The 25,657-nt window shown below is 33.6% G+C and overlaps 1 protein-coding gene across 2 annotated transcripts in view; it reads left to right on the forward strand.

Moving 5' to 3' along the window:
• LOC114326942 (cGMP-dependent protein kinase, isozyme 1) overlaps window positions 1–25,657 on the forward strand; it is an 83,504-nt gene that overhangs the window by 50,938 nt on the left and 6,909 nt on the right. The window contains exons 5-8 of one of the 2 annotated variants that reach the window (XM_050658609.1): window positions 1,736–1,837; window positions 1,898–1,957; window positions 18,699–18,938; window positions 20,167–20,418. In XM_050658609.1, coding sequence (XP_050514566.1) covers window positions 1,736–1,837; window positions 1,898–1,957; window positions 18,699–18,938; window positions 20,167–20,418 — 654 coding nt within the window. Of the gene's footprint in view, window positions 1–1,735; window positions 1,958–18,698; window positions 18,939–20,166; window positions 20,419–25,657 lie in introns of both variants that reach the window. The other variant, XM_050658602.1, reaches the window with a different exon arrangement.

Genomic DNA, 25,657 nt, shown 5'->3' on the forward strand with positions numbered 1-25,657 from the left:
TGTGGCGCCCTCTGGGCAATATATAATTTTTGGTAGGGAATTTAGTTTTCTCGACACAAAAAAAACCCCACATACCAAATTTCATGTTGTTATCTCTTATCTGTCAGGAAATATTCAATAGTAAATAAAAAAAAAGTTTAACTTTGACACCCTGTATCTCGGTTATTATAAACTTTGTACTAAGGTAAGTTAGATTAAATCGGCCTATTTTAACCTCAGGAACCTGAGGTTAAGCGATGGCCCATTCTTTACCAAACACCCTGTATATTAAACAAAAATGTTGTTGCTTAGTAAAAAATTCTACTAATAATTTTTTTAATCTGATTCATTTATATTGGCAATTCATACATATATTATACATTTTAAAGTATTTTTTACTAAACAACAACATTTTTGTTTAATTTAGTAGTACGTATTTTGTATTTTGACAACGACACCCGATTTGGGCGTCGAACCGTTAATAAAATTATTTTTTTAAATTTAATTGTGGCTTATTTCCCATCTAAATAGTTAATTATAAAAATGCCACAAGCACATAGCTTCAGAACAACATTATTTTTTTATGTTGCTTTTGTGTTAATATATTATTGTTTATATCCCAACAACGTTTAATTATTTATTAATACCTAAATCACTTAAATATTTTTCCACAACAGTAGGTATATAAAATCAAAGTCAATAGCCGTTAGGATCTATGCATGTATAACCACTAAAAAAGCTAGCTGGTTTCAACACTCTGGTGTCCAAATCTGTTAGTATTTGTAAATGTACTGTTTTTACAAACCCTAACTGATTTCAACACCCTAGTGTCAACACACGCTAGCGTCTGTAAACGTACTGTTTTTCCAAACCCTAACTGGTTTCAACACCGTGGTGTCATCACGCGCTAGCATCTGTAAATGTACCGTTTCTCCAAACCCTAACTGATTTCAACACCCTGGTGTCTACACACGCAAGCATCTGTAAATATGCGTCCCGGACAAGGCTTCTGGGCCATCCGAATTTTCAACGTATTGGTAAAATTCTATTTTGAATACGTTATTCTTCTAAGAATTCACATCAAATTGAATTGGTGGGACGAAAAAAAGTCGACAATTTGTACAATGTAATACTAATACCACATCCAAAACGCATGCATTTTATATCGTGATATTATAGTTTTACGAAAACTAAAACTGTGGACTTTTTTCGTTTCTGTATTTTAATTATCGTATTCAGAAAAAAAAATGGCCCGATTTTCATTGAAAAGTCCCGGATTTCAGGTATTTTCTTCATACCTTGTCCCGGATTCGACTGGATTGGAGTTGGTCACACTACGTATGCCGTATGTTACGGGTTACGGTATAAAAAGTTTTGAAATTAATTTGTCGGACTGGCTATCTGATACCCAATTTTTATCGGACAGTGCTATATTTGGATAAAGGACCCTCCAATCTATTACTTGTTATTCGTGTCCAAATTTTTGTAATAGTAAAACATAACCTGCAGTAATTAACATATTTACATTGTGGGACTAAAGGAACGAGGCTGTAAATTTGTCGAGCAAGAGATCGACAATCTTTAGTAATTAATTCTTTCAATTGAATCAATTTTCTTAATTTTCAATTAAAAGAATTTTATCAAGTATATGAAAGATTTATCAACATTTTGTTTTTCGATCTCTACATTCCAGTCAAGGGTAGAAAGAATAGCTAATTTGGGACACTTCACGGCTAAAATTTGTTGTTTGTTTCAGGTGTTGGTGGATTTGGTCGAATCGAATGTGTCAAACACAAAGAAACTAATAAATTGTTCGCCCTAAAATACATGAGCAAGATTAATATCGTCCGAGACATGCGTAAGCAACATGCCATTAATGAAAGAAAACAAATCCAATGTTCTTCTCCGTTTATTTTAGATATGTACAAGACATTTAGGGATAATAAATATGTTTATTACTTACTGGAGGCTTGTCTAGGTAAATATATCACAAATTGGGGTAGATATTATTAGAGGTTTGCGAAAAACTAACGAGATTGTAAAATAATATATAAGATACAGAGCATTATATTACAATCTGCGTGAAAGCAACATTTCCCCCAAATAGCCCAGGGCGCATCTGTTTTGAGATGGATGTTGCGAGGTGACTCCTATTTTTTTGCAGAAATTGCTTGGAATTATCTAATATAATAATAATTGAGTTATCGTCCCACTCAAAAAGGTCCGGAACATTATTTAAATAATCAAAATGTCAAACAATGAAGGAAAAATTCGATTTTTTTCTTCGTTTTTTGATTAAAACTTTAAAAGTATTCACTTCCGAGAAAAGTTGCACTAAGATAAAAGTTGCGTAATTAAATTTATTACAATATAGGATTGATTACAATTTTAAAAATTGTCATCCTTGTTGTAAAATAGCAATAATTGCAAAAAAAAAACATAAAAAATGAGTATTCGCATTTTACGTTTTTCAACCATTTATGCTACACTTAGGACCTTTATATTTTACCCAAACTTTATGATACAATAAAACATACTGTAAATTTCATTAAAATCGGTTCAATAGATTTTGCAAAATAAATTTTGCAATCCAGCTTCCGCAAAAAAAATTCATTCAAAATGTTGCAGGACTTAAAATAAAGCAGGTAGCAAGTTGAATTTTTTTACATATAAAAGAATACTGTACCTTTCATTTGCAATTTGCAAAATTAAAATCGGTTAACTACCACGGCCTCAGGAATTTTTTTAAATAAACATTAATTTTTGGTGCTACGCGCAGGACAGCGGTGTTCGATTCACACAAGTTGATTTCCACCAAAATTTCTTCCAATCTTTATCTAATATATTATTTTCTTACTCTACATTTTGTTGTATTTTAATATTTTAATTCCACAACAATCAAAGTAATTTGATTATTGTTTGTGAAATATTGTTTAAACAATTGCATATGTTGAAAAATAATAAACTTTTATTTTTTAAGTTAAGATATATGAACAACGAAAGATTTTGCTAAAAAAAGTGATATTTTAAAGGACAGAGTATGTGTTTTTATTTTGCAATTATTATTTATTTATTTTGCTCAACAGGCCATGTAGGCCCTGGGCGTGAAAAACACAATTACATTTTTTGAAGATATTCTTCTTTAGGCGCGATTCGATTGAGGGTAAAATTATACATAAATCTGCGCGCCTGTGCACACAGACAGTATGTAGTTCCTTGCTAATCTTTCAAGATAGGTATTTTATGTATCTGTATCCGTGCAAATAAGTCATTAAAAGAATATTTTAGTGTTTTTAGTAAATGTATTATTTATTATAATTCTTGTGTTTTTGGATTGGTGTTTCTCTGTAGTAAAATAATAAAATATTATGTATTTGTCGCCGTGTTGTGTAATTATATCCGAAGCTTACATGTCAATTAGAAGGACCTCGCTGGTGTAGTTGGTAGGGCGTTAGCTCCGAGATTGGAATGACGCGGGTTCAAATCCTGGGCGATTCATTTTTTTTATTTGTGGTTGTTTTAATAAAAAATTTTTGAAAGTGGTAGATAAGAAAGTTAGTTTAATTTTTAAATAAAATACAAATAACCTGTTAAGTATATTTACTTCGTTGAAATTACCTATATAATAGAAGAATATCTTCTTACGTGCGTAAGTACACACACATTCTTTTTTTACTATACATATCTAAAATATACAATATTAATTTGTCTATTTAAAAAATACATCATATAAATATATACATATATATATATATATATATATATATATATATATATATAGCAGGTATATAATCTTTGCTGAACAGTTAGGAAACAAAGTTGAAATATTGGGGTAGCAGCAATCTCAAAGAAAACTCTTTATAATAATTCCAAGCTTTCGATAATGTTTATTATCATCTTCAGGGAAAATTATTTGAGGATGTAGAGCCTAGTTGTTAAATACTGACATAACAATGAAATTTTGTCTTGGTAAATAGTAAATAATATAAATTAAAGTAAAAACTATATAAAAACTTATAAAAATCTGAGTATAAAGCGATAAAAGCTAAAATATTTTTAAAAAAATTATGTATGTCTAATTGGCATTTTTAAATGCATAATAAAAATGCCAATTAGACATACATAATTTTTTTAAAAATATTTTAGCTTTTATCGCTTTATACTCAGATTTTTATAAGTTTTTATATAGTTTTTACTTTAATTTATATTATTTACTATTTACCAAGACAAAATTTCATTGTTATGTCAGTATTTAACAACTAGGCTCTACATCCTCAAATAATTTTCCCTGAAGATGATAATAAACATTATCGAAAGCTTGGAATTATTATAAAGAGTTTTCTTTGAGATTGCTGCTACCCCAATATTTCAACTTTGTTTTATATATATATATATATATATATATATATATATATATATATATATATATATATATATATAGCTCTCATTTTACAATTCATGCCACATTCTTCTGTTACAATTTCTCTTGCGCTCTTCTTACCACTCCTCTCCATCCTTTTGGGTCTATGATAATGGATACAGAAAACAAATTGATGGTATGGACAAACTATATAGAACAACTGTTTAACCTTTAACTACCCGCGCATCAAGTTATGACATAACTACACGCGTGGCGTACTTTATACGCCACAAGAAAATACACTTAAAAACAGCGGATTTGTTTATTTTTTTTTTTGAAAAATACACTTAGTTGTTTGTTATAAACCTTATTCAGCTTCAGTGAATACTTGGAGTTCCTTTTCAGTAAGCCAATTTTTGATTTATAACTGGAATCGTGGAATAACTGGATTCCATAATAAATAAAATTACTAATAAAAAATTTTTTGAAATGTCATTTTTTACAGGAGAAAAAGTATCGTTTATAAAGAAAAATATATTTTGTGCCATAATGACTAAAAAACAATTGAAATATGTAGTTATATTACTACTTATATTAATATAAACATGGCGTATATTGTCCACCACCGGAAACAACAAATAATAAACTGTAAATTACGATCTTCCCAGAACGCCGATTATAACGAAACTAAAACCAAATTGTAAAGCACATTCCATTGATAGGTTAGAGAGATAAACAAGGTCAAAAATTAAATTTTTAAATTTATTTGCAGTAGAATTCTTATATCTGGCGTACAAAATACGCCAGCGCGTGTAGTTAAAGGTTAACGACAACCGAGACACAATAGATAACGAATATTTCGTTGAAGAGAATGGACCAGAAATAACAGAAAGTGAAGTAAAACACACCATTAAAGAACTGAAAACTGGGAAAGCTGTAGGACCGGACGAAATACCGACAGAAATATTGCAACTTATAACCGACTGCAATACACATGTAATTGTCGCATTATTTAATATCATATACAGAACAGGTATATTACCTAAAGAATGGCTTCTATCAACATTCGTGACTATACCGAAAAAGAGAAACGCCAGAAAATGTTGCTTACACCGTACCATCAGTCTAATGTGCCACATACTCAAGGTATTTCTAAAGATTATTCATCGTAGAATATACAAAAAGTTAGAACAAGACATTGGACAAACTCAGTTCGGATTTAAAAATGCTAAAGGAACCAGAGAGGCATTATTTGCAGTAAATGTGCTAATACAGAGATGTTTAGATGTAAACCAGGACATCCATGTCTGCTTCTTAGATTCACTGGTCAACATGGAAAAATGAACAGACACTCTGATGGGTGTTCTTAACTAATTTTGGGTCGCTGAACTCGAATATGACCTCCGTTTTTTTCCATCACCCTCCATTTTTCCGCTCCCCCCTATTCTTGCCAAAATAGTGGTGAAATAGGTAAATTTCGTTTAATTTGCTCATTTCGCCGCGATAAATGACAACTTATAGATTAAAATTACAGTAAAATAATGATTAAGATTATGCCCAACGATAAACATAATTGGGGATCCGAGGGGGCGAAAAAAGGGGAAGAAAGGGGTATTTTTCTGAAAAAAACGTAAAAAATCAGCATTTTTCAGTATTTTTTTTTGGAAAAAAGCGACATTACAGGCCTTTTGCCATTTTTTACACCTTCCCACTACCCCTTTGCACCTTCCTATCTCTCTTTTTCACCCCCCTTCTCTCTTTTACACTACTTGAATTCGCAAGCAAGCACCTGTCAGTTGCAGTGAGCGTGTTGTTCGAGACAGACTGTCTCGAAGTTTTTAAAAGTGAGGTGTTTGCGTTTTTTTTTTTTTTTTTATTACATATTTTCATTTACAATCTGCTTCATCGAAGCTATAAGCAAATAGTTTGAATGTTAAATACATGAGGGAGAAGCTGCCCTGTGGCAACCCTCCTATTATAATTTTTTACATTTGATCACAATATGTATATATTTAATTTATTAAATCTGTTGGCCATAGTTTCTTCAGTCGTCTTGCGAATTCGGGAGGAGTGTTCAGCAGTCTTGCTTCATCATTTGGATGACTTCTCAGTCCATCAAGGTAGCTCTTTGTGATCCTTGGAATTTCTTCCTCTACCAAGGGTGTAGCTGAGTCCTCGTGTAGGGTTTTATTGCTTACATACCAGGGTGCGTTGAATATCATCCTCAATATTTTTGATTGGACTCTTTGTATTATCTTGATATTTGATGGCTTTGAGCATCCCCAGAGTTGAACACCATAGGTCCAAATTGGTTTTATCATAGTTTTATACAGGAGCAGTTTATTTTCAATATTGAGTTTTGATTTTCGACCAATAAGCCAGCTGATTTGTCGTATTTTGATGTTGATCTGGGTTTTCTTGGCTTGGATGTGCGGCTTCCATGTTAATCTTTTGTCAAGGGTTAGTCCCAAATATTTGACTTGTGTGCTGACTGGTAATTGTGTATCATTTAGTGTTATTGTTGGGCATACATCTCTTCGGTTTGTAAATGTAACTTGGGTTGACTTCGTTTCATTTACTTTCACCTTCCATTTGTTGAGCCATGTTCCCAATTGGTCAAGGTGGTTTTGCAGTTGTGCAGACGCGATAATAGGGTCCTCATTGACAGCAATTATGGTGGTGTCATCAGCGAATGTTGAGATTTGGGTTGTTTCAGTGGTTGGGATATCTGCGGTAAATAATAGGTAAAGGAGAGGGCCCAGGACACTACCCTGTGGTACACCTGATTTAATGGGAAAATATGTGGAGGTTGCTGTGTTATATTTTACTTGGAAGTAACGATCTTCAATGTAGGATTTCATGATTAGGTAGTAGGGGGTTGGAAGAATACATTTGAGTTTGTATAAAAGTCCAGTATGCCATACTCTATCAAATGCCTTTTCTACATCTAAGAATGCCGCTGTGCAATATTTTTTTTCCTCAATAGCAGTAAGGATTTTTGTTATAATTCTATGAGTCTGTTGTGTTGTGGAGTGTCTCTCTCTAAAACCAAACTGGTGTGTGGGTATTTCTACATCTAGGTTAATGTCATTCTTCAGTCTACCAAGTAGTAGTCTTTCGAAGATCTTAGACATTATCGGCAACAAGCTGATTGGCCGATAGGATGATGTTTTATTTGGAGGTTTACCCGGTTTGTGAATCATTATTATTTGCGCAAATTTCCATGTGATTGGGAAATATGTCAGTCTGATTGCACTATTGTATATTGTAGTTAGCATGACCAATGCTCTTCTCGGAAGATGTTTCAGTATTAATCCTGTTATTAGGTCAAATCCAGGTGCTTTGTGGTTATTGCATTTTTCTATTTCTAGTTTAACTTCTGATGTATTGAATGGTGTTATTGGAAGCGTCATAGGGCAAGCACTATCCAGGAAGTCTCTTATTAAGTTTCCATCATCATTATTCTCTACTTGGTGTTCTTTAAAAATACCAGCTAAGTATTCTGCAAATGCTGAAGCTTTTTCCTCGTCTGATCTTCCCCAAGTACCATCATCTTTCTTAATTGGCGAGTTATGTTCTGTAGGTCTCTTTAAGTGTTTTGTTGCCTTCCATATTGAGTGATCTTCTTTAGACAAGGTACTAATGTAGTGTTCAAATGTGGCATTGCGTGCTTCATTTAGCGCTGTTTTTAATTGTCTGGTTAATCGATTATATTCGTGTTTGTCATTAATGTTGCGGCTTCTTTGCCATCTACCTCTTGCTCTTCGTTTTTCGACTATTAGTTGTCTAATATAATTCGAAGTGGTATTTTTGTTTTCTTGCTTTGGAGTTGATGGTGTAGCTCGATATGCAGCTTGCTGAATTTGACAGGTGAAGTGGTTTATAGCCTTATCTATGTCATCTTTTTCTTTGAGTCTGATTCCAAGATTTATATTCGTGTCAAGCTGGTACTTGAATTCACACCAATTAGTTTTAGGGGAAGTCAACTTGGGTATTTCAGGTCGTTTGATTATGTGGGTGCTGATTGTTGCTATGATTGGTGTGTGGTCAGACGAGAGATCCCAACTTGCTTCTATGTTTGTGTAGTTTGCTGCAATTCCTTTTAGGATAAAGAAGTCGAGTAGATCTGGTAGTCTATTTGTATCGGACGGCCAGTACGTTGGTTGTCCCGTCGATAAGTAGGTGCAGTTTGTGTTGTTGATGGCATCTAGTAGGCTTCTGCCTTTTGGTGTAATGAGTCGTGAACCCCAATTCGTATGCTTAGCATTCCAATCACCTCCAACAATGAATTTGTTACCTAGCTTGTTGAATAGTTCTTCGTATTCTTCAGTTGTGATTCTATGTCTAGGAGGGCTATATATTGTAGCAATTTCGAAGTTCCAAGGCCTGGCATTTATATTAAGTATTGTTGCTTGTAGCTTATCTGTTTTATGTTCCGGCATTTGATGATGTTGTATATTGTTCCTTATAATTATTGCAGATCCTCCATGGGCTGTTCCATCTGGGTGACTAGTGTGGTAGACTGAGTATTGAGGTATTTTAATTACGCTTCTTTCTGTGAAATGCGTTTCGGATACAAAGAGGATGTCTATTATGTTGTCCTCTAGGAATTGGATTACTTCTGCTTTATGGTTTGCTAAACCATTTGCGTTCCATTCGGCTATTCGAACAGATCTAATGAATTTTATTAATTAATGTTGTTAGCGTGGTAAGGATCATGCTGTTTTGATTCATTAGTTGGGTGAACATTGCTTTAAATTCGTTTAAGAATAAGTTCATCTGAGACCCTATGTCAGCTACTTGATTTCCTGCTCTTACTGCTTGGGCATAGGATTGGGTTCCATTCTGTTGTTGGTACTGTGATTGTTGACTCTGATACTGTGAAGTTGGTGCTGGGTTAACATTTTGATGTGGGTTCTGATTATTATGGGTTGACTGATTTCCGCGTTGTCTATTATTTCTTACATTTTGCAAGTCCTTGTAAATTACGCAGCCTTTATAGTTTGCAGTGTGTTCTCCGTTACACAGGGCACATTTTGCTGGTGTATTTCTGGGTTTTGTACATTCTGGCGTTGGATGACTTCCTCCACATTTCACGCATGCGTAAGGTCTTGTACAATACGCTTTTGTGTGTCCATAACGTTGACAGCGCTGACACTGTGTTATATTTTTCTTTCTGTGAGGAGGTTCAAAGCTGACTTTCATATTGCCGATAGAATCCAGTGTATAGATGTGTTTGTTGTTTTCTTTCGGTTCTAGGTCCACATAGAACATTGACAGTGGTGATTTATTGACTCTGTGTAATACGTTAATGATATTACGGACAGTGTGCCCTGAGTTAGCTAGTTCACTTTTTATTTCTTCAACTGGCATCGAGTGGTGTAAATTTCTTATAACTACCCTATAAGCTCTATCTTGTTTTGCTTGGTATGTGTGGTGAACTATTTTGCTACTATTTAAATGCTGTATAAGTTTTCTGTATGACTCAATAGTTTTTGTGTTTATTTTTATTGTGTCATTTGGGAGAGCTTTCGACTGGTAGTCTTCTGCTTTAATGACTATCGATAGGTTTTCAGTCATCTTTTTGATATCATTTACCCCATAGATAAATATAGGTGGAGGTTTAGGTGTTACTGGTGTGTTATTATTATCAGTTAGGTTTTCTAATGGTTCAAATCTGTTGTTTGTACTCACTTGCATTGTTGTTGTGTTATCATCTTTGGGGTTTGCTTTTCTTTTTTTTGTAATTTTTTTGACTGTTTGCCAATCATGGACATTTTCTATGGTTTCGTCGTCTTCATCGCTTGAATTTTCCATGACAAGTTCCTCTCCACTGAGGATGTATTGGGAAGCATTTGATGTATTTGGTTGATCCATTTGAGGTGCAGGGAGGTTTTGGTTATATTGGTGATTATTGTTTGGGAATGGAGTAGGCGGGATATATTGGTTTGTTGTCTGTTGGCTGCTCGGGAATCCATAAAATGGGGGCGATATTACTGGAGGTTGTTGAGGCTGTGTATATATTTGGGGCACATTATACAACCCCCCATTTGGCACTTGATTTTGGTGGTACATTTCCTTAATATAGTACGCCACTGAGTTAAAAATTAATCACATAAATAGTAATTTAGAATTAAACACTCAAATCGTTTTTTAATTATTATTTCACTAATTACCATAAACTAGTCCCGGCCGATAGCCGAGACCGGCACAAAAACTTGGAACTTGGATCTCGAGAGCGATATGGTACGTCTTTACTGCTCGGAATCCAAATACACACTTTTCGTGTTTGCGTTTAGCACACTTGTTTTTTTTTCTGTGCTTCAAGTACATTTCTTTGTAAAGTTTTTGGAGTTACAATGTCGCGTTTTTGTAAGAATGATGTGAATTCTTTCTGTTATATTTGTGGAGAAGTAACTTTTAAGAATCAAAGGAGACCTTTAAATAAGATGGTTCGAAAAGCTTATGAGCATTATTTCGGTTGCAAAGTCGGGGATCAAGACAAGCCATGGGCCCCAAAATTATGTTGCAATAGTTGTTACACTAATTTAAGTTCGTGGTTACGTGGGAAATCACGTCCGATGTCCTTCGCTGTACCAATGGTCTGGCGTGAGCCCACTTCTCATGCCGAGGACTGTTATTTTTGTATGACGAAAATATCTGAATTTTCGCGAAAATCGAAACGTACCATCACTTATCCGAATATCCCTTCGGCAATTAGACCCGTGGAACATAGTAATATGCTGCCTGTTCCCATACCACCCGTAAACTACACCCTAGATGATGAAGAATCAGCAACTGAACAGAATGCGTCACCACTGGAAGAGGAGACCTCACATGGGAGCCAAGATGGAGACTACACGCCTAACGGTTCGAACGAACCACAACTTTTTACTCAGGAGGAATTGAACGACTTAGTTTGCGATTTAAACCTGCCTAAAATAAAAGCTGAGCTTCTTGGTTCACGACTTCAGCAGAAAAATCTCCTGCAGAAAGATGTCAATATTACGTTTTTCAGAAAAAGAAATTCCGCCTTCATTTCTTTTTTCTCGCGAGATGATGATGATGAAGATTTAATTAGCTGTAACAACATTGCAGGACTAATGACTGAGCTAAAAATACCATACGTATCTGAAAACTGGAGACTTTTCATTGATTCCTCAAAAACTAGTTTAAAAGCGGTTTTACTTAATAATGGAAATGATCTACCATCGGTCCCTGTTGCCTATGCAACCAGTATAAAGGAAACATATGACAATCTAAGAAAAATTTTGGAAAAAATTAGTTACGATCATCATCAATGGAATGTTTGTGCTGACCTCAAAGTAGTGGCAATATTAACTGGATTGCAAGCTGGATACACTAAATTTTGTTGCTTTCTTTGTGAATGGGACAGCCGTACTAAATATCAACATTATTTGCGAAAAGACTGGCCCTTGCGCGTGAATGATATTCCCGGTTGTAAAAACATCGCTTTTGGTGCCTTAGTAGACAAAAAAAAATCATTATACCTCCACTTCACATTAAGCTGGGCCTTTTTAAACAATTCGTTAAGGCTCTAAATAGGGATGGTAAAGGATTCTTATACCTGAAGCAAAAATTTCCGCATATAAGTGATGCCAAAATCAAAGAAGGCGTATTTGTGGGACCCCAGATTAAACAGTTATTTGATGACGATGCTTTCTCCAACAGTGTGTCAAGAAAAGAGAAAAGAGCCTGGGAAACTTTTTGTTTTTGTTTGTCGCAATTTTCTTGGAAACAAAAGGTCAGATGACTATCAACAACGAATTGATGAGCTACTTAAATCTTACAAGGCTTTAGGTTGCAATATGTCATTGAAAGTCCATTTTCTCCACTCCCACCTGAGTTTTTTCCCGGAAAATTGTGGAGCCGTTTCGGACGAGCATGGTGAAAGATTTCATCAGCAGATTGCCCAAATGGAGAAGAGATACGCTGGAAAATGGAACCCTAGTATGTTGGCGGACTACTGTTGGACTCAAATTCGAGAAACACCGGAGGACGCTTACAAAAGGAGAAAAATTTCCAAGTAGATGCAGGTATGTTTTTTTTTCAGACTTTTTGATTGCTTAGCCTTATGATTAATTTCAATACTTTTTCTCCCCCTCCACCTTATCTAATCATATTTTTGTCATAATTCTCAGATACAATCAAAACCACATAAGAGTTTGTTTCAAATAAATAGGTAACTTCTTTTTTTTTGTACATCCATATTTATGTTTTTTTTTCTTGTTGAAGAACGAGGGGGCTTTAAGGGGGGGAGGGTGAAAAAGAGAGATATGATGATGCAAGGCGGTTCAAGGGGGGTATTGGGAAGGTGTAAAAAATGGCAAAAGGCCTGTAATGTCGCTTTTTTTCCAAAAAAAAAATACTGAAAAATGCTGATTTTTTACGTTTTTTTCAGAAAAATGCCCCTTTCTTCCCCTTTTTTCGCCCCCTCGGATCCCCAATTATGTTTATCGTTGGGCATAATCTTAATCATTATTTTACTGTAATTTTAATCTATAAGTTGGCATTTATCGCGGCGAAATGAGCAAATTAAACGAAATTTACCTATTTCACCACTATTTTGGCAAGAATAGGGGGGAGCGGAAAAATGGAGGGTGATGGAAAAAAACGGAGGTCATATTCGAGTTCAGCGACCCAAAATTAGTAAAGAACACCCATCAGAGTGTCTGTTCATTTTTTTTCAATTTTTTTTGTTGACCAGTGTATAACAAGGCATTCGATACGGTGAAACATAATCCGTTAATAAAACTACTGAGAACAAAGAACATCGACACACGGGATATAAGAATAATAAATAATCTGTATTATAAACAAGAAGCTGTCATAAGAATAAATAATTTAAACACCAATAAAATAAAAATCAAAAGAGGCGTTAGACAGGGCTGTGTCTTGTCGCCATCACTGTTTAATGCATACTCAGAAGAAATATTCAAAAAAGTATTAGAAGATGAAGTAGCAGGCATAAAAATAAATTATGGCCTACCCATATGTGAAATTAGATACGCCGATGACACAATACTAATAGCAGAAACTATTACAGATCTACAAAGAATTTTAGACAAGGTTTTAATCGTGCGTAGTATGTATTTGTTGCTGAGAGAACGAATTCTCTCCTGTATGGAGGGTATTTTTGCGAGTGGAAAGGGGAACACACCGAATATAGTATTTTCCACCTAAGAAGACCGCTTTGCAATTAAATGCTGATAACTTTATTACTAGCGGACCAGATGATAAGAGGCGATATATTTTACACTATCTGAATAAATAACATTTTACTGGTCTGTTGTGTCAATCAGCACTACTTAACAACGGAATATACAGTGCGCTGGAATAAGTGTTACCCCCTTAATAACTTATTAATTTTCAGCACTTATGTAAGCAAAACGCTCGGACAGGTCGATTTTTAAAATAATCATAGTATATTATAGCATCAATATTTCGAACTTTAAGCGGTCCCTCTTCAGGTGACAGTGATAACTTTGATTTTTTAATGGGAAAGTACATCATGTGACACCTCATTTAAAATCTTTTGAAAGACTGATTACAAAAATTTATAATACTTTAATCCTTTTTGAGACCGTAGGAGCAAAATTTCGGTCGAAATATTGTGAAATGTATTAAATTTTTTTCGAATCCTGAGAAAACTAATAAGTATTTTTGAAAAATTTAAACCCAGAATGAAATATTACAATATTATCGAGGGTCAAAAGTCCCTGAGAACTTCTATAATGATTATTTTAATAAGTCACAGGGGTGAAAAAAAAGAAAATTTAGTCGGATTTTTATTTCAAATATATCTATCAAAAGAAATTTTTGTTTATTTTAAGGGACTTTCAGCCCTCGGTAATAATGTAATCTTTTATTCTGCGTTTAAATTTTTCAAAAATACTTATTAGTTCTCTCAGGATTCGAAAAAAATGAATGCGTTTAAAAACAATTCGATCGAAATTTTGCGCCTACGCTTTTAAAAAGGATTAAAGTATTATACATTTTTGTGATCAGTATATCAAACACTTTTAAATGAGCTATCACATGATGTACTTTCCCATTTAAAAAAATCAAAGTTTTGCCTGTCACCTGAAGAGGGATCGCGTAAAATTCGAAACATTGGTGTTATAATATACTTCGATTATTTTAAAAATCGACCTGTCCTAGTGTTTTGCTTATGTGCTAGAAATAAATAGGTTATTCAGGGGGGGTAACACTTATTCCAGCGCACTGTATCTTATTTAAACAGTAAATTTACATGTTAACTTTTTTTAATTTCTTGTGACGTATCGTATAATGTAGGTTTAGCCAATAATCAAAGTTATGCCTTTACAAAACCATATTATTTAAAAAAAATAAGAAGTACCATGTGTCATAATTATTATAATCTCCTTTTTACACGTAAAAAATTTGTTTAGTAAATATGTATTTCTTATGTGAGCTCCACACTCTCGCCGAAGTCGATCGAGATTCAACAAGTACGAGAGTGTAGACGGCCACCTTGTGCAACTTTGCCTCACTTCGTTCTACTTCCATTCTCTGTCGGTCTGGCGCGTCCGATACAAAGGGATCTTTGTCGGTATCGCACCGCTCTTTGTCGGTATCGCACTTCCTCGCGAAGTAGAACGAGTGTGTAGAGAGGTACTTCGGACTTCGGTCAACTTTGGCGTGTGTGGAGCCCGCATTAAATCCACCCTATCATTGGAAAATGCTTCATGGTATTTAAAAATATCTATTAACGACACTGTTATCGACAAAGTCGATCAAATTCAAACTTGTCATCATATTACACTTGTTTATCGTTAAAAATTAAATGATGGTTGTGAATTGTATTGGTGTTATTTAATATTTTAGCAAAATACATAATAAGCAAAAATCTTATTTAAAACATGCGAACCGTTTTTGCAATCACTACACTTGTTTAAACCTTTTGTTTTGTTGAAAACTCGGAAGTGATTTAGTGCCAGTTTGTTTCAAGGTTATATTTAATACAGTGTCTGTAGAAAGTAAAGTCCTGGATGTATTTTATTCAAATTTGGACATACCAGCCACTTGTCAAATATTTTCCAATTTTACTGCAAGCAAAACCATTCGTATAATTTTAATTATAAATAGAGATCTTAATGAACATTTGATGTCGACAAATAATTTCGAGTATTCGAAATATTCCGTCCCATTTCTTTTAACACGCCCTGTATATACATATTATATTCATTTTATTTGCCTTTGATAGTAGGCTATTGATTATGTACTGTAGAAAGGAACTACAACGTTAACGGGGTTTTATTATTTGATATGGTCAGTGGATCTCTATATATGAAAAAACCGCGGAGTGCTACCATTTACAGGAGTGCGTTTTTGAGAAATGGGTGAATTAGTCCCTGGGCACAGGTTACATTAGGGTGAGTTCTATGCCGTTTTGGTACAAACATATCTACATAAAAATTGTTCCTGGTTAAATTTCCTATCTAAATATCACTTTTAAAAGTCAATGATACTTTTTTTTACAAAAATATATTCAAAAGAAAAAGCACAAAGAAACCCAAAAGAAAGAAATTTTGTTTTTTGTCCCATAACTTTTGTCCACGAGGATATAGGTATAGATATTGCTATACAGAAAAAAAACCTATAGATTTCTTCTTTAAAATGTTGTTTAGTAGAGGTAATTAGGATTTATAGTTTTCGAAATATGATTTTTCAAAGTTCGCCACTCAGAGCAATTTTGGGCAATTTTCCTTGTTATTTCGCACATATTGTTCTGTAACTTTTTTCTACGTAACTTTAGATAATATGCAATGGTACATGTAATAGGAAGAGAAATGAATTACCTTTAAAATGGTCTACTGCATAACGTTGTGTGGCTTTTTTAAGAGGTTATGGTTTTTCGAGATTTTATACCTTTAACGATTTTTCATATTTCTTACGATTATTTTTAAAATTTCTTATTATAACTTTTTTTCTTCCTCATTTAGGTATATATTATATAATAAAAAAGAAAGCTTATTTTGTCTCCTTTAAAACGGTGTATTATAAAAAATTCTAGGATTATTTTTGAATAAAATGCGTTTTATAAGATATGCTTTTTCAAAATGTAGTAAGTACTTGAAACGAGTTTTGATTTGAGGATTATTTTTTAAATTTCTTATTATAACTTTTTTATGTGATTGTGTGTTATGATTGAATTTTATTTTTTAAAGGTATTACTTTGGATCCACTTGACTGGGGCTGACAAACTTCAAAATATAGATTAGGTAATTCCAATATTTACTGTCAAAGCTCCTGCACCACAAGCTTTGCTTGAAAAAATAGCATGTAAATGTACCAAAGGATGTACAAAAAACTGCGGCTGTAGGAAGATAGGAAATAGTTGTTCAATATTCTGCAAAGGGTGCATGGGTATTAATTGTGAGAACTCTAAGCTAACTGAGGTGTCAGAGGAAGATATTGAAGCTAATGCTAACGAAGAGATGGACTATGATTTTGAAAATTTTTTAAATGTCAACGTTTAAATAATTTTTAACTAAGTTTTAAGTAATTTTAACTAAAGTGATGTTTTCTAAGACTAATGTTTATGTAATTTTTGTAAAAGAAATAATTTAAATAATACAGGTTAAAAAATATCAAAGAATCACTCGGTTTCCATTATTTAAATATAGATGAGACACCATTTTAAAGAACAGAAAGTAAGCTCTCTTTATTGAGCAATATATAGTATATCCATGTACAAGAAAAAAAAGTTATAATGAGAAATTTAAAAAATAATCCTAAAATCAAAAATCGTTGCAGCTACTTATTACATTTTGAAAAAGCATATCTGATTTAAAAATAATCCTACAATTTTTCATAATACACCATTTTAAAGTAAACAAAATAAGATTTATTTTTTATTATAAAATATAATATATACATAAATGTAGAAGAAAAAAAGTTGTAATGAGAAATTTAAAAAATAATCGTAATAAATATAAAAAATCGTTAAAAGTATAAAATTTGCAAAAACCATAACCTCTTAAAAATGTCGCACAACGTTATGCAGTAGACGATTTTAAAGGCAATTGATTTCTCTTCCTATTACATGTACCATTGCATACACCTAAAGTTACGTAGAAAAAAGTTACAGAACAATATTTGCGAAATAACAAGGAAAATTACCCAAAATTGCTGTGAGTGGCAAATTTTGAAAAATCATATTTTTAAAACTGTAAATCCTAATGACCTCTACCAAACAGCATTTTAAAGAGAAAAGATCTAAGTTTTTTTTTCTGTGAAGCAATTTCTATACCTATATCCCTGTGGACAGAAGTTATGGGACAAGAAACACAATTTCTTTCTTTTGGGTTTCTTTGTGTTTTTTATTTTGAATATATTTTTGTAAAAAAAGTATCTTTGACTCTAAAAAGAGATATTTAGATAGTAAATTTAACCAGGAACAATTTTTATGTAGACGTGTTTGTACCAAAAGTGCATAGAACTCACCCTAATGTAATCTGTGCCCAGGGACTAATTCACCCATTTCTCAAAAACGCACCCCTGTAAATGGTAGCACTCCGCAATTTTTCCATATATAGATGTCCATTGACGATATGAAATAATAAAATCCCGTTAACGTTGTAGTTCCTTTTAGCTATCTTATTTTGAATATAATCAATAGCCTATAGAGTAAATCCAACATTCTTACTAAACATAAAATACAGGAAATTAAATATTTTTACTTTTCAAGCGATCGGAATTAAATATTAACGCCCCACTGTTTGAGACCCACTGATCATCTCTTAATTGCATATTGGCCGTCATAGGGTAAAAGGACTTTATGTGAAAATCATGTGTGGAGTGAGGCAACGCTGTATTTTGGCTCCTCTAATTTTCAACCTCTACTCTGAAAGAATATTTATCGAAGCTTTGCATGAAACTGAAAAAGATATTCTACTAAACGGGTACCGGCAAAATCAGGTATGCAGATGATGATGATACCATAGTATTATAATACTATACATAAACACACATAAAATGCCGGTTTTTCAATATCTCTACATCTTTGAATCATGACTTGCAAACTGAATAATGCTTCTCTGGTTTTAAGGTTATTTCATTTCTGAAACTAAACTGCGTTTCGCTTTGTACATACTTATATTTTGTTGTAAATTCTCGAGTGCAGTATTTTTAAGAAAATTTTCAATACATGATTCATTAGACTGATAGTGCTATGATCGTTACACTGCTTGGCGTTTATTTTTTTGGTATTACATATGTTGACAGTAGGACAGTAGCCTGTTGGTATTATGGCCTTCATATAGCCGCCACGTTGCCTCCATATAGCTATATTTCTAATTCTGTTCTGTTTCAGCTGGAGATCTTTGGCATATTCTTTATAAAGAACTCCCTGATAGAAGATTTAAAGAAAAAGAAGCCAAGTTTATAGTCGGCTGTGTTTTAGAAGCTATCGAGTACCTGCATTCGAAGGAAATCGTATTTAGGGATCTGAAGCCAGAAAACGTGTTATTAACGTCCAACGGATACTTCAAACTAACAGATTTTGGATATGCCAAAAAATTACCCAAATTTGAAAAGACTTTTACTTTTGCTGGTAAGTAATCTACTGATCTTATAAGCTTACCATATCTCAGTCATTTCTGTTTCGCCTGATACTGTTATGTTAGCGACCAATATTAATGAGAAGCTTGTAAAATACGACGCAACAGTACTTAGTATCAGTATATTGGAAAATAATTAACAAATCCAATTAGGATAGTGAAAAATACCCCTCAACGATATTACAAAAATAAAAATACCATCTTGTTCTACAGTCCCTGGCCATATTATTAGACGCACTATAAGATTTTATAAAAAAAAGTAATTATGAGGTGATACTAAACAGGTTTTTTGTATGTATCAGACACAATGTATATCTATTATTTTGTTGTCCATTTAATTGTCTAGTTTTTATCACAAACTAATCATCATTATTAATTAACAAATATGTATAATTTATTTTTTAACTCTTGAAAAAAACAAAAATAACGACAATTAAATGTTAAATATTTTGTTGAGCCACCTTTAGCCACTATTAGAGCTTTAATTATGCGCGGCATACTATCACTGCAAACCTGTACTAAGATACCTGTAAAATTAAAGCTCTAATAGTGGCTAAAGGCGGCTCAACAAAATAACATTTAATTGTCGTTATTTTTGTTTTCCTTCAAGAGTCAATAAATACAGATTTGTTCAAATAATAATGTTGTTTTATTTGTGATCAAATATAGACAATTAAATGGACAACCAAACAACATACATTGTGTCTGGTACATACAAAAAACCTACGTAGTATCGCCTCATAATTAACATTTTATAAAATCTTATAGTGCTTCTAATAATTTGCCAGGGGCTGTACATCAAAAAGTATTCTAATAAAAAAAATTTTTAGATCCCTAGCCCCACCCATAACCCCCAAAAAATTAAAACGTGTTTTTTTTGCAATATCTTCGGTTCTGATCATTGTAGAATTTTTTTGGGGATGTGCTTGGAAGGACGTCAAGGTTATAACGGGTTAAATAAAATAGCGAAAAATGCCTCACTTATAAAATATGAAAAAAATCATGGAGATAATTTGGCACCAAAAAAAATGTTTTTTTTTCGATGCTACGTTCGGCCCAAATTTTTTTGTATTTTAAAAATTTCAGAATTTCAATAAAAATTGAACCTTGCGCTAGAAATTTAAAAATGGTATTTTTATTTTTGGAATATTGCTGAGGGGGGCATTATTCACTATCTTAACCAGCTATACCTTTTGTAAAAGTCTCTAATACTTCTTTTAGGAACCATTGAATATGTAGCTCCAGAAGTAGCATCTAAACAATCATATGACAGAGCAGTAGACCTATGGACAATTGGAATTTTTACTTTCGAAATGCTCTGTGGAAAAACACCATTCGCTAGTTCTAAAGAGAGCGCCATCTTCAAAAACATTTTAGATGGCATCGAAAAAGTTAATTTCCCAAATTTTGTTCCACCGGCAGCCAAAAATTTAGTTCTTAAACTATGTCACAGGAATCCACAAAATAGATTAGGTAAGCCAATGTAGTGTAAAACTTTTTATACCATTTTACCATATTGCTTACCATTAATATATTTGTTTCTGAGATGGTGTTTAATATGCCTGGACCCCGCGTACCAAAAAAAAGTTGATTAATAGCAAACTGAAAATTTGTTTATAGCTTAACGGTGTCTAGTCCGACAAACTTTGAAGTACGGGAACACTGGAACAGGGGAAATTTTAATTGTGGAACAGGTTAAAGATTTGGAACGTTAAACTACGAAAACGTCTCATGTATTTTGTTGGACAGAACTTCCGATTGATTTGTTACCCTTTCATTATAGACGAAGAAGCAGCGCTGAAAAATCTCTTTGAATTTACTAAAGCTAGATTTTTCACAGTTGATTACTGTGAATGTGTAGACAAACATACTGCGGTCGGTCAAGCGAAACGTAGAACAGGGGTTACTGAGAGGGTATCAAAGTTGCTTTCCTACGAAGGTAATTAAATCTATTTACTAAGGCTGAAAATCAGTACACACATTATAAATTAAATATAAATAAAAGTTATTACAGTCGATCAACTGTATGGCGGGACAGAGCCGGTCGGTCGGCCCAATAGTCGATTGAGGAAATGAAGCATTTTGGCTCGCAATTTTTTCGCCCAAAATTGTATCTTTTAGTAACACAAAACAAATTATTTTCCAATAATATCTTTAAGACCAATACAAACCGATATACGGCATGTTAAAAGTTAGCTTTTTTCGTCAAATGCATAATTTGAAATATTCAAAGCCAAATAATGGGAAAATTTGCATTTTTCCAGGAAAACTTAAATAATAATCTTTTTTCAAATATACAATTAGACCTTTCAAAAAGAAAAATAATAAAAATTAAAATTAAGCGACTTATAATCAAAAAAATGTCGGTACCTGCTTTTCTCTACGAAAAAATCAGTGAAAACAACCCCCCAATTACCTTCCTAATTTAAAATTGGTCTTCACCTTTCTGTACTTCCTTTTATATTTATATTATCAATACACTCAAGAATACACTCAACGCCTAATTTTGGAAAATTTGGAGTTTAAAAAAAGTTGATTTTTTGCAATTTGGTATTTTTCTCCTTTTACTTCAAAATATCTCCGAAAATACTGAAGATACGAAAAAATTATGTAAATTGTAGCTTTTTTAATGACTAAAATTATCCTGTACATAGATTTTCATTACAGTGAATAGTTACCCAGATATAGCTGTTTAAAACCTCTATTTACCAGCAAACACCACCTTATTCGAGCCCTTTAAACCCGCCCCAATTAAAAACTAAGGATCTTACGGAATTTAATTTACACAGTCTTATAGCTCTTTAAAAATCCTACAAAATCATTTTTGAAGAAACTTTTTATCGCCAAAAAATATATAGACTATTTTTCGAGGTATTCTCAAAAAACCGTCTAAAAAAGTCGTTTTTTTCGTCGAAAAACTGTTTTTTTTTCAAGCGCTAATAACTCGAAAAATATTAGTTTTACAAAGAAAATTTAAAACACATTTTTTTCTTATACTCACTTTTTCCATCGAATTACATGGTTAAAATGTAATAAAAGATTCCCACCCCCAAGGTTTTAGTGTATGATAGCGGCATGATATAGAAAATGATTCTTGGACTACTCCCTACCTTCTGTGAAAATTTCAAGTAAATCTATGCTGGACGAAAAAATTACGAGCTAAAATACTTCATTTCCTCAATCGACTATTGGGGCCGACCGACCGGCTCTGTCCCGTCATACAGCTGACCGACTATAATAACTTTTATTTATATTTAATTTAGAATGTGTGTACTGATTTTCAGCCTTAGTAAATGGATTTAATTACCTTCGTAGGAAAGCAACTTTGATACCCTCTCAGTAATCCCTGTTCTACGTTTCGCTTGACCGACCGCAGTATGTTTCTCTACACACTCACAGTAATCAACTGTAAAAAATTTAGCTTTATTAAATTCAAAGAGATTTTTCAGCGCTGCCTCTTGGTCTATTAAGCTCTCAAGCAAAAATCAGACTGCTATTTATCACCAACGTAATTCCTGAAATTTTACATGTTCCACGTGTCGGACTTATTAAAATACCCAGTTGGTGATAAATAGCAGTCTGATTTTTGCATGAGAGTTTAATGAAAGGGTAACAAATCAATTGGAAGTTCTGTCCGACAAAATACATAGGTCGTTTTCGTAGTCTGACGTTCCAAATTTTTAACCTGTTCCACAATTAAAACTTCCCCTGTTCCAGTGTTCCCATACATCAAAGTGTGTCCGACTAGACAAGGTTAAGCTATTAACAAATTTTCAGCTTGCTATTAATCAACTTTTTTTGGTACGCGCGATCCAAGCCTATAATATCTTCTATTAAACAATGGATTTATTGCTACGTGTAAAATAACGCTAATTTTCTCAAATATTATTATTGCATGTATGGCATGTGTAGCCTACATTTTAATTATCTGCCACGTGTTGTTGAAGTTAAGCTGTAACAATTCTTTACTTTATTTTATTTTATTTTATTTTATTTGTAATAAGGCTTAAAGCGTAACGTTTGACCTTTTAATTCATTTATAAAAACACGTAACAGATAGGTGAGAGTATGGTCAGTAAAACTCAAGTCAGAGGTCCACACGCTTTAAAAGTCATTTAAATCGGGTTAGTGTCATTAAAACGGTAAATATTGGGTTTAGTGGTTTTACTTACATCCAGAACTTCATCTCGTTCCTGTATAACCAGAACTGCATTTCGCCCCTGATCAGAGATTCTTCTTCTTTATGTGTCTCATCCCTTAAGGGCATTGGTGATCAGTGATCATCATGGCCCATTGAACTCTGTCTGCAGCCGTTCTGAAGAGTTATTGTTGTTTTTCCACTCCACTGCTTTAAATTTTTCAACTAGTACGTGCGTCGTCTCCCCCGTCCTCTTTGTCCCTCCACTTTCCCTTGTATATGTTTTTCATTTCTTAGTATGTAACCACAGCTCATTTTTCTTTCCTTCATAGTGTTGAGTATTTCTTTTCCTTTTTGACAGAGACTCTATTCAGATGGAAAGCAAACACCTGTGTTTTGGTAGGAGTATGTTTCAGATTCAGATCTGTATTTTTATCAGCATAGTATAGAGCATTTCTTATTTTTTCCTTCTCGACTTCATAAAAGGTTCTTCCCTTTCCCTCGACTTCATAAAAAGGATATCACATATGTATGATAATCATAAATTAATTGTTTTGTTTGTTGGTTAATGGGTTGGTCGATAGTATATATAAAATAGGTGCAAAGACACTTCCCTGACAGAGTCCATTTTTGGGGCTTCTTGTATTGAGATTTTTCTTCTGGTATTTTTCCTTTTAGTGGAGGTTAGCAAATATACTGGCAAATCTGTATCTGTCCATTGCGGTCCTAAACACGGATGTTGAATCAAGGCCAGTCCAATCTCTGATATTTTTAAGCCATGATATCTGGTGCCTACCGGGACCCCGTTTTCCTTCAATCTTCCCCTGTATGATTAGTTGCGCGGGCAAATCTGCCTCTGTCCACTGCGGCTCTAAAAAAAAGGATGTTAAATCAAGGCCGGTCCAGTCTGTGATATTTTTAAGCCATGAAATCTGGTGCATACCGGGGCTTCGTTTTCTTTCAATTTTCCCCTGGATGATCAGTAGCGCGAGGCGGTACTTTTTAGTTTCTCATTATGTGTTCCAGGTAGTTAACTTTTCTAAAGGACCCCGCAACACTCCTTATGGAAATGTGGTCCCGGTCAAATTTAACGAAAGTTTGGTCAATGACACTTCTCGATGTGTATATTAAAAAAGTCCATGGGACCTGGGTCTGAATAACTACTATTCTCGAGTTACAGCCTTCTGAAGTTATTGGATTCGAGTGCTCGGTTTACATTAAGTGCACTAATTCATGGTCAAGTGAGCGAAAATATTTATTATTGGAAGAAGAAAGACTAATTTTCTTCATGCATACTTGCGTGTTGTATACGAATTCTTGGTCAAAAATAGATGTATCCTATTTTAGTCTTCAGAAAACCTCCGAAAAGTCCTCAAAAAACTAAAGAAGTGCGATATAAAATGTGCTACTAGAGCGATATAAGAATTATTATGTTTTCATGAATGCTTCACAGTTATGCAATACCAGCAAAGCTGCAGTTCCGCTTTATCTTTAGAATACCACTGAACAGTGGCGGATCTAGGAAGGGAATGGGGAAATTCCCCCGTAACACGGTCCAGAACTAAAGTTAACGTTGTCTAAAGATAAAAAATACATTAGCTGACATAAAACTTGTCCCGCATATCAGATATAAGACAAGTAGAGAACATGGACTTGATCTCAATACGAAAAAAACAAAGTACATGGTAGTCAGTAAATGCTAAATATTAATTACAATTGTCTATGGAAAAATCAGGTTTACGTCATCTTCAACTATCTGTACGTTAAGAGTTTGCTGATTTCGGTTAGATGCATCATATGTCGTGTTAACTAACGACCTATTAGGATACTTAACATTGGGTTGATGTCTTGCAAAGCCTAAAAACCATAACATACATATCAGACTTGTGCTCATATAACCATAACTGGTTATAATATGAGCACAAGTACCCACAGATCTCGCACCAGATTAACAGGTACAGTAGTACCCGCTAATCGGTTCTTCTGCAGGCTCATCTTCATCAACCGTGTAGGTAATGAATATTTGGTGTCTTGTAGCTTGCCAAAACCTAGAAAATATTCGAACTCTTATGAATCCCGGTTCATCCATATTCTCATCAATTTGAAACTCTTCGTCATTGTCTCTAATTATTTTATCTTGGTTAATTATTTTATCTAAAGTTGCCAAAATTATGATTAAGAAGCCTTCTCTATTGACCGTTTCTTCTAATCAGATTATCAGTCTCAACTCTAGCTTGTACAAGATTGGGAATTAATAACCTCTGTAATAATTGTTGAGCATCTTCAGCTGTTGCACCTTCGATTGTACAATATTTTGTATTAAAAAGTTCATCACCACTGGCTATAGAACCCCTGGTGGACCTCGGCCTGTTCAAGAATCAGCTTCCATTCCTTCCTATCTTTTGCGTTGATTTTCCAATTTCGTACTCTTAACACCCGTAACTCGTCTTCCACCGGGTCCTTAAATAGTACTCTGGGCCTACGTCTTTCCTCACACCATCCGGTCTTTGGTTATAAATGTGTTTTGACGGCTCCATCTCGTTCATTCTCGTTAAATGAAGAACAATTTTTCCT

The sequence above is a fragment of the Diabrotica virgifera genome, chromosome 1, assembly GCF_917563875.1.
Source record: "Diabrotica virgifera virgifera chromosome 1, PGI_DIABVI_V3a".
In the NCBI taxonomy this organism is placed as follows: Eukaryota; Metazoa; Arthropoda; class Insecta; order Coleoptera; family Chrysomelidae; genus Diabrotica; species Diabrotica virgifera.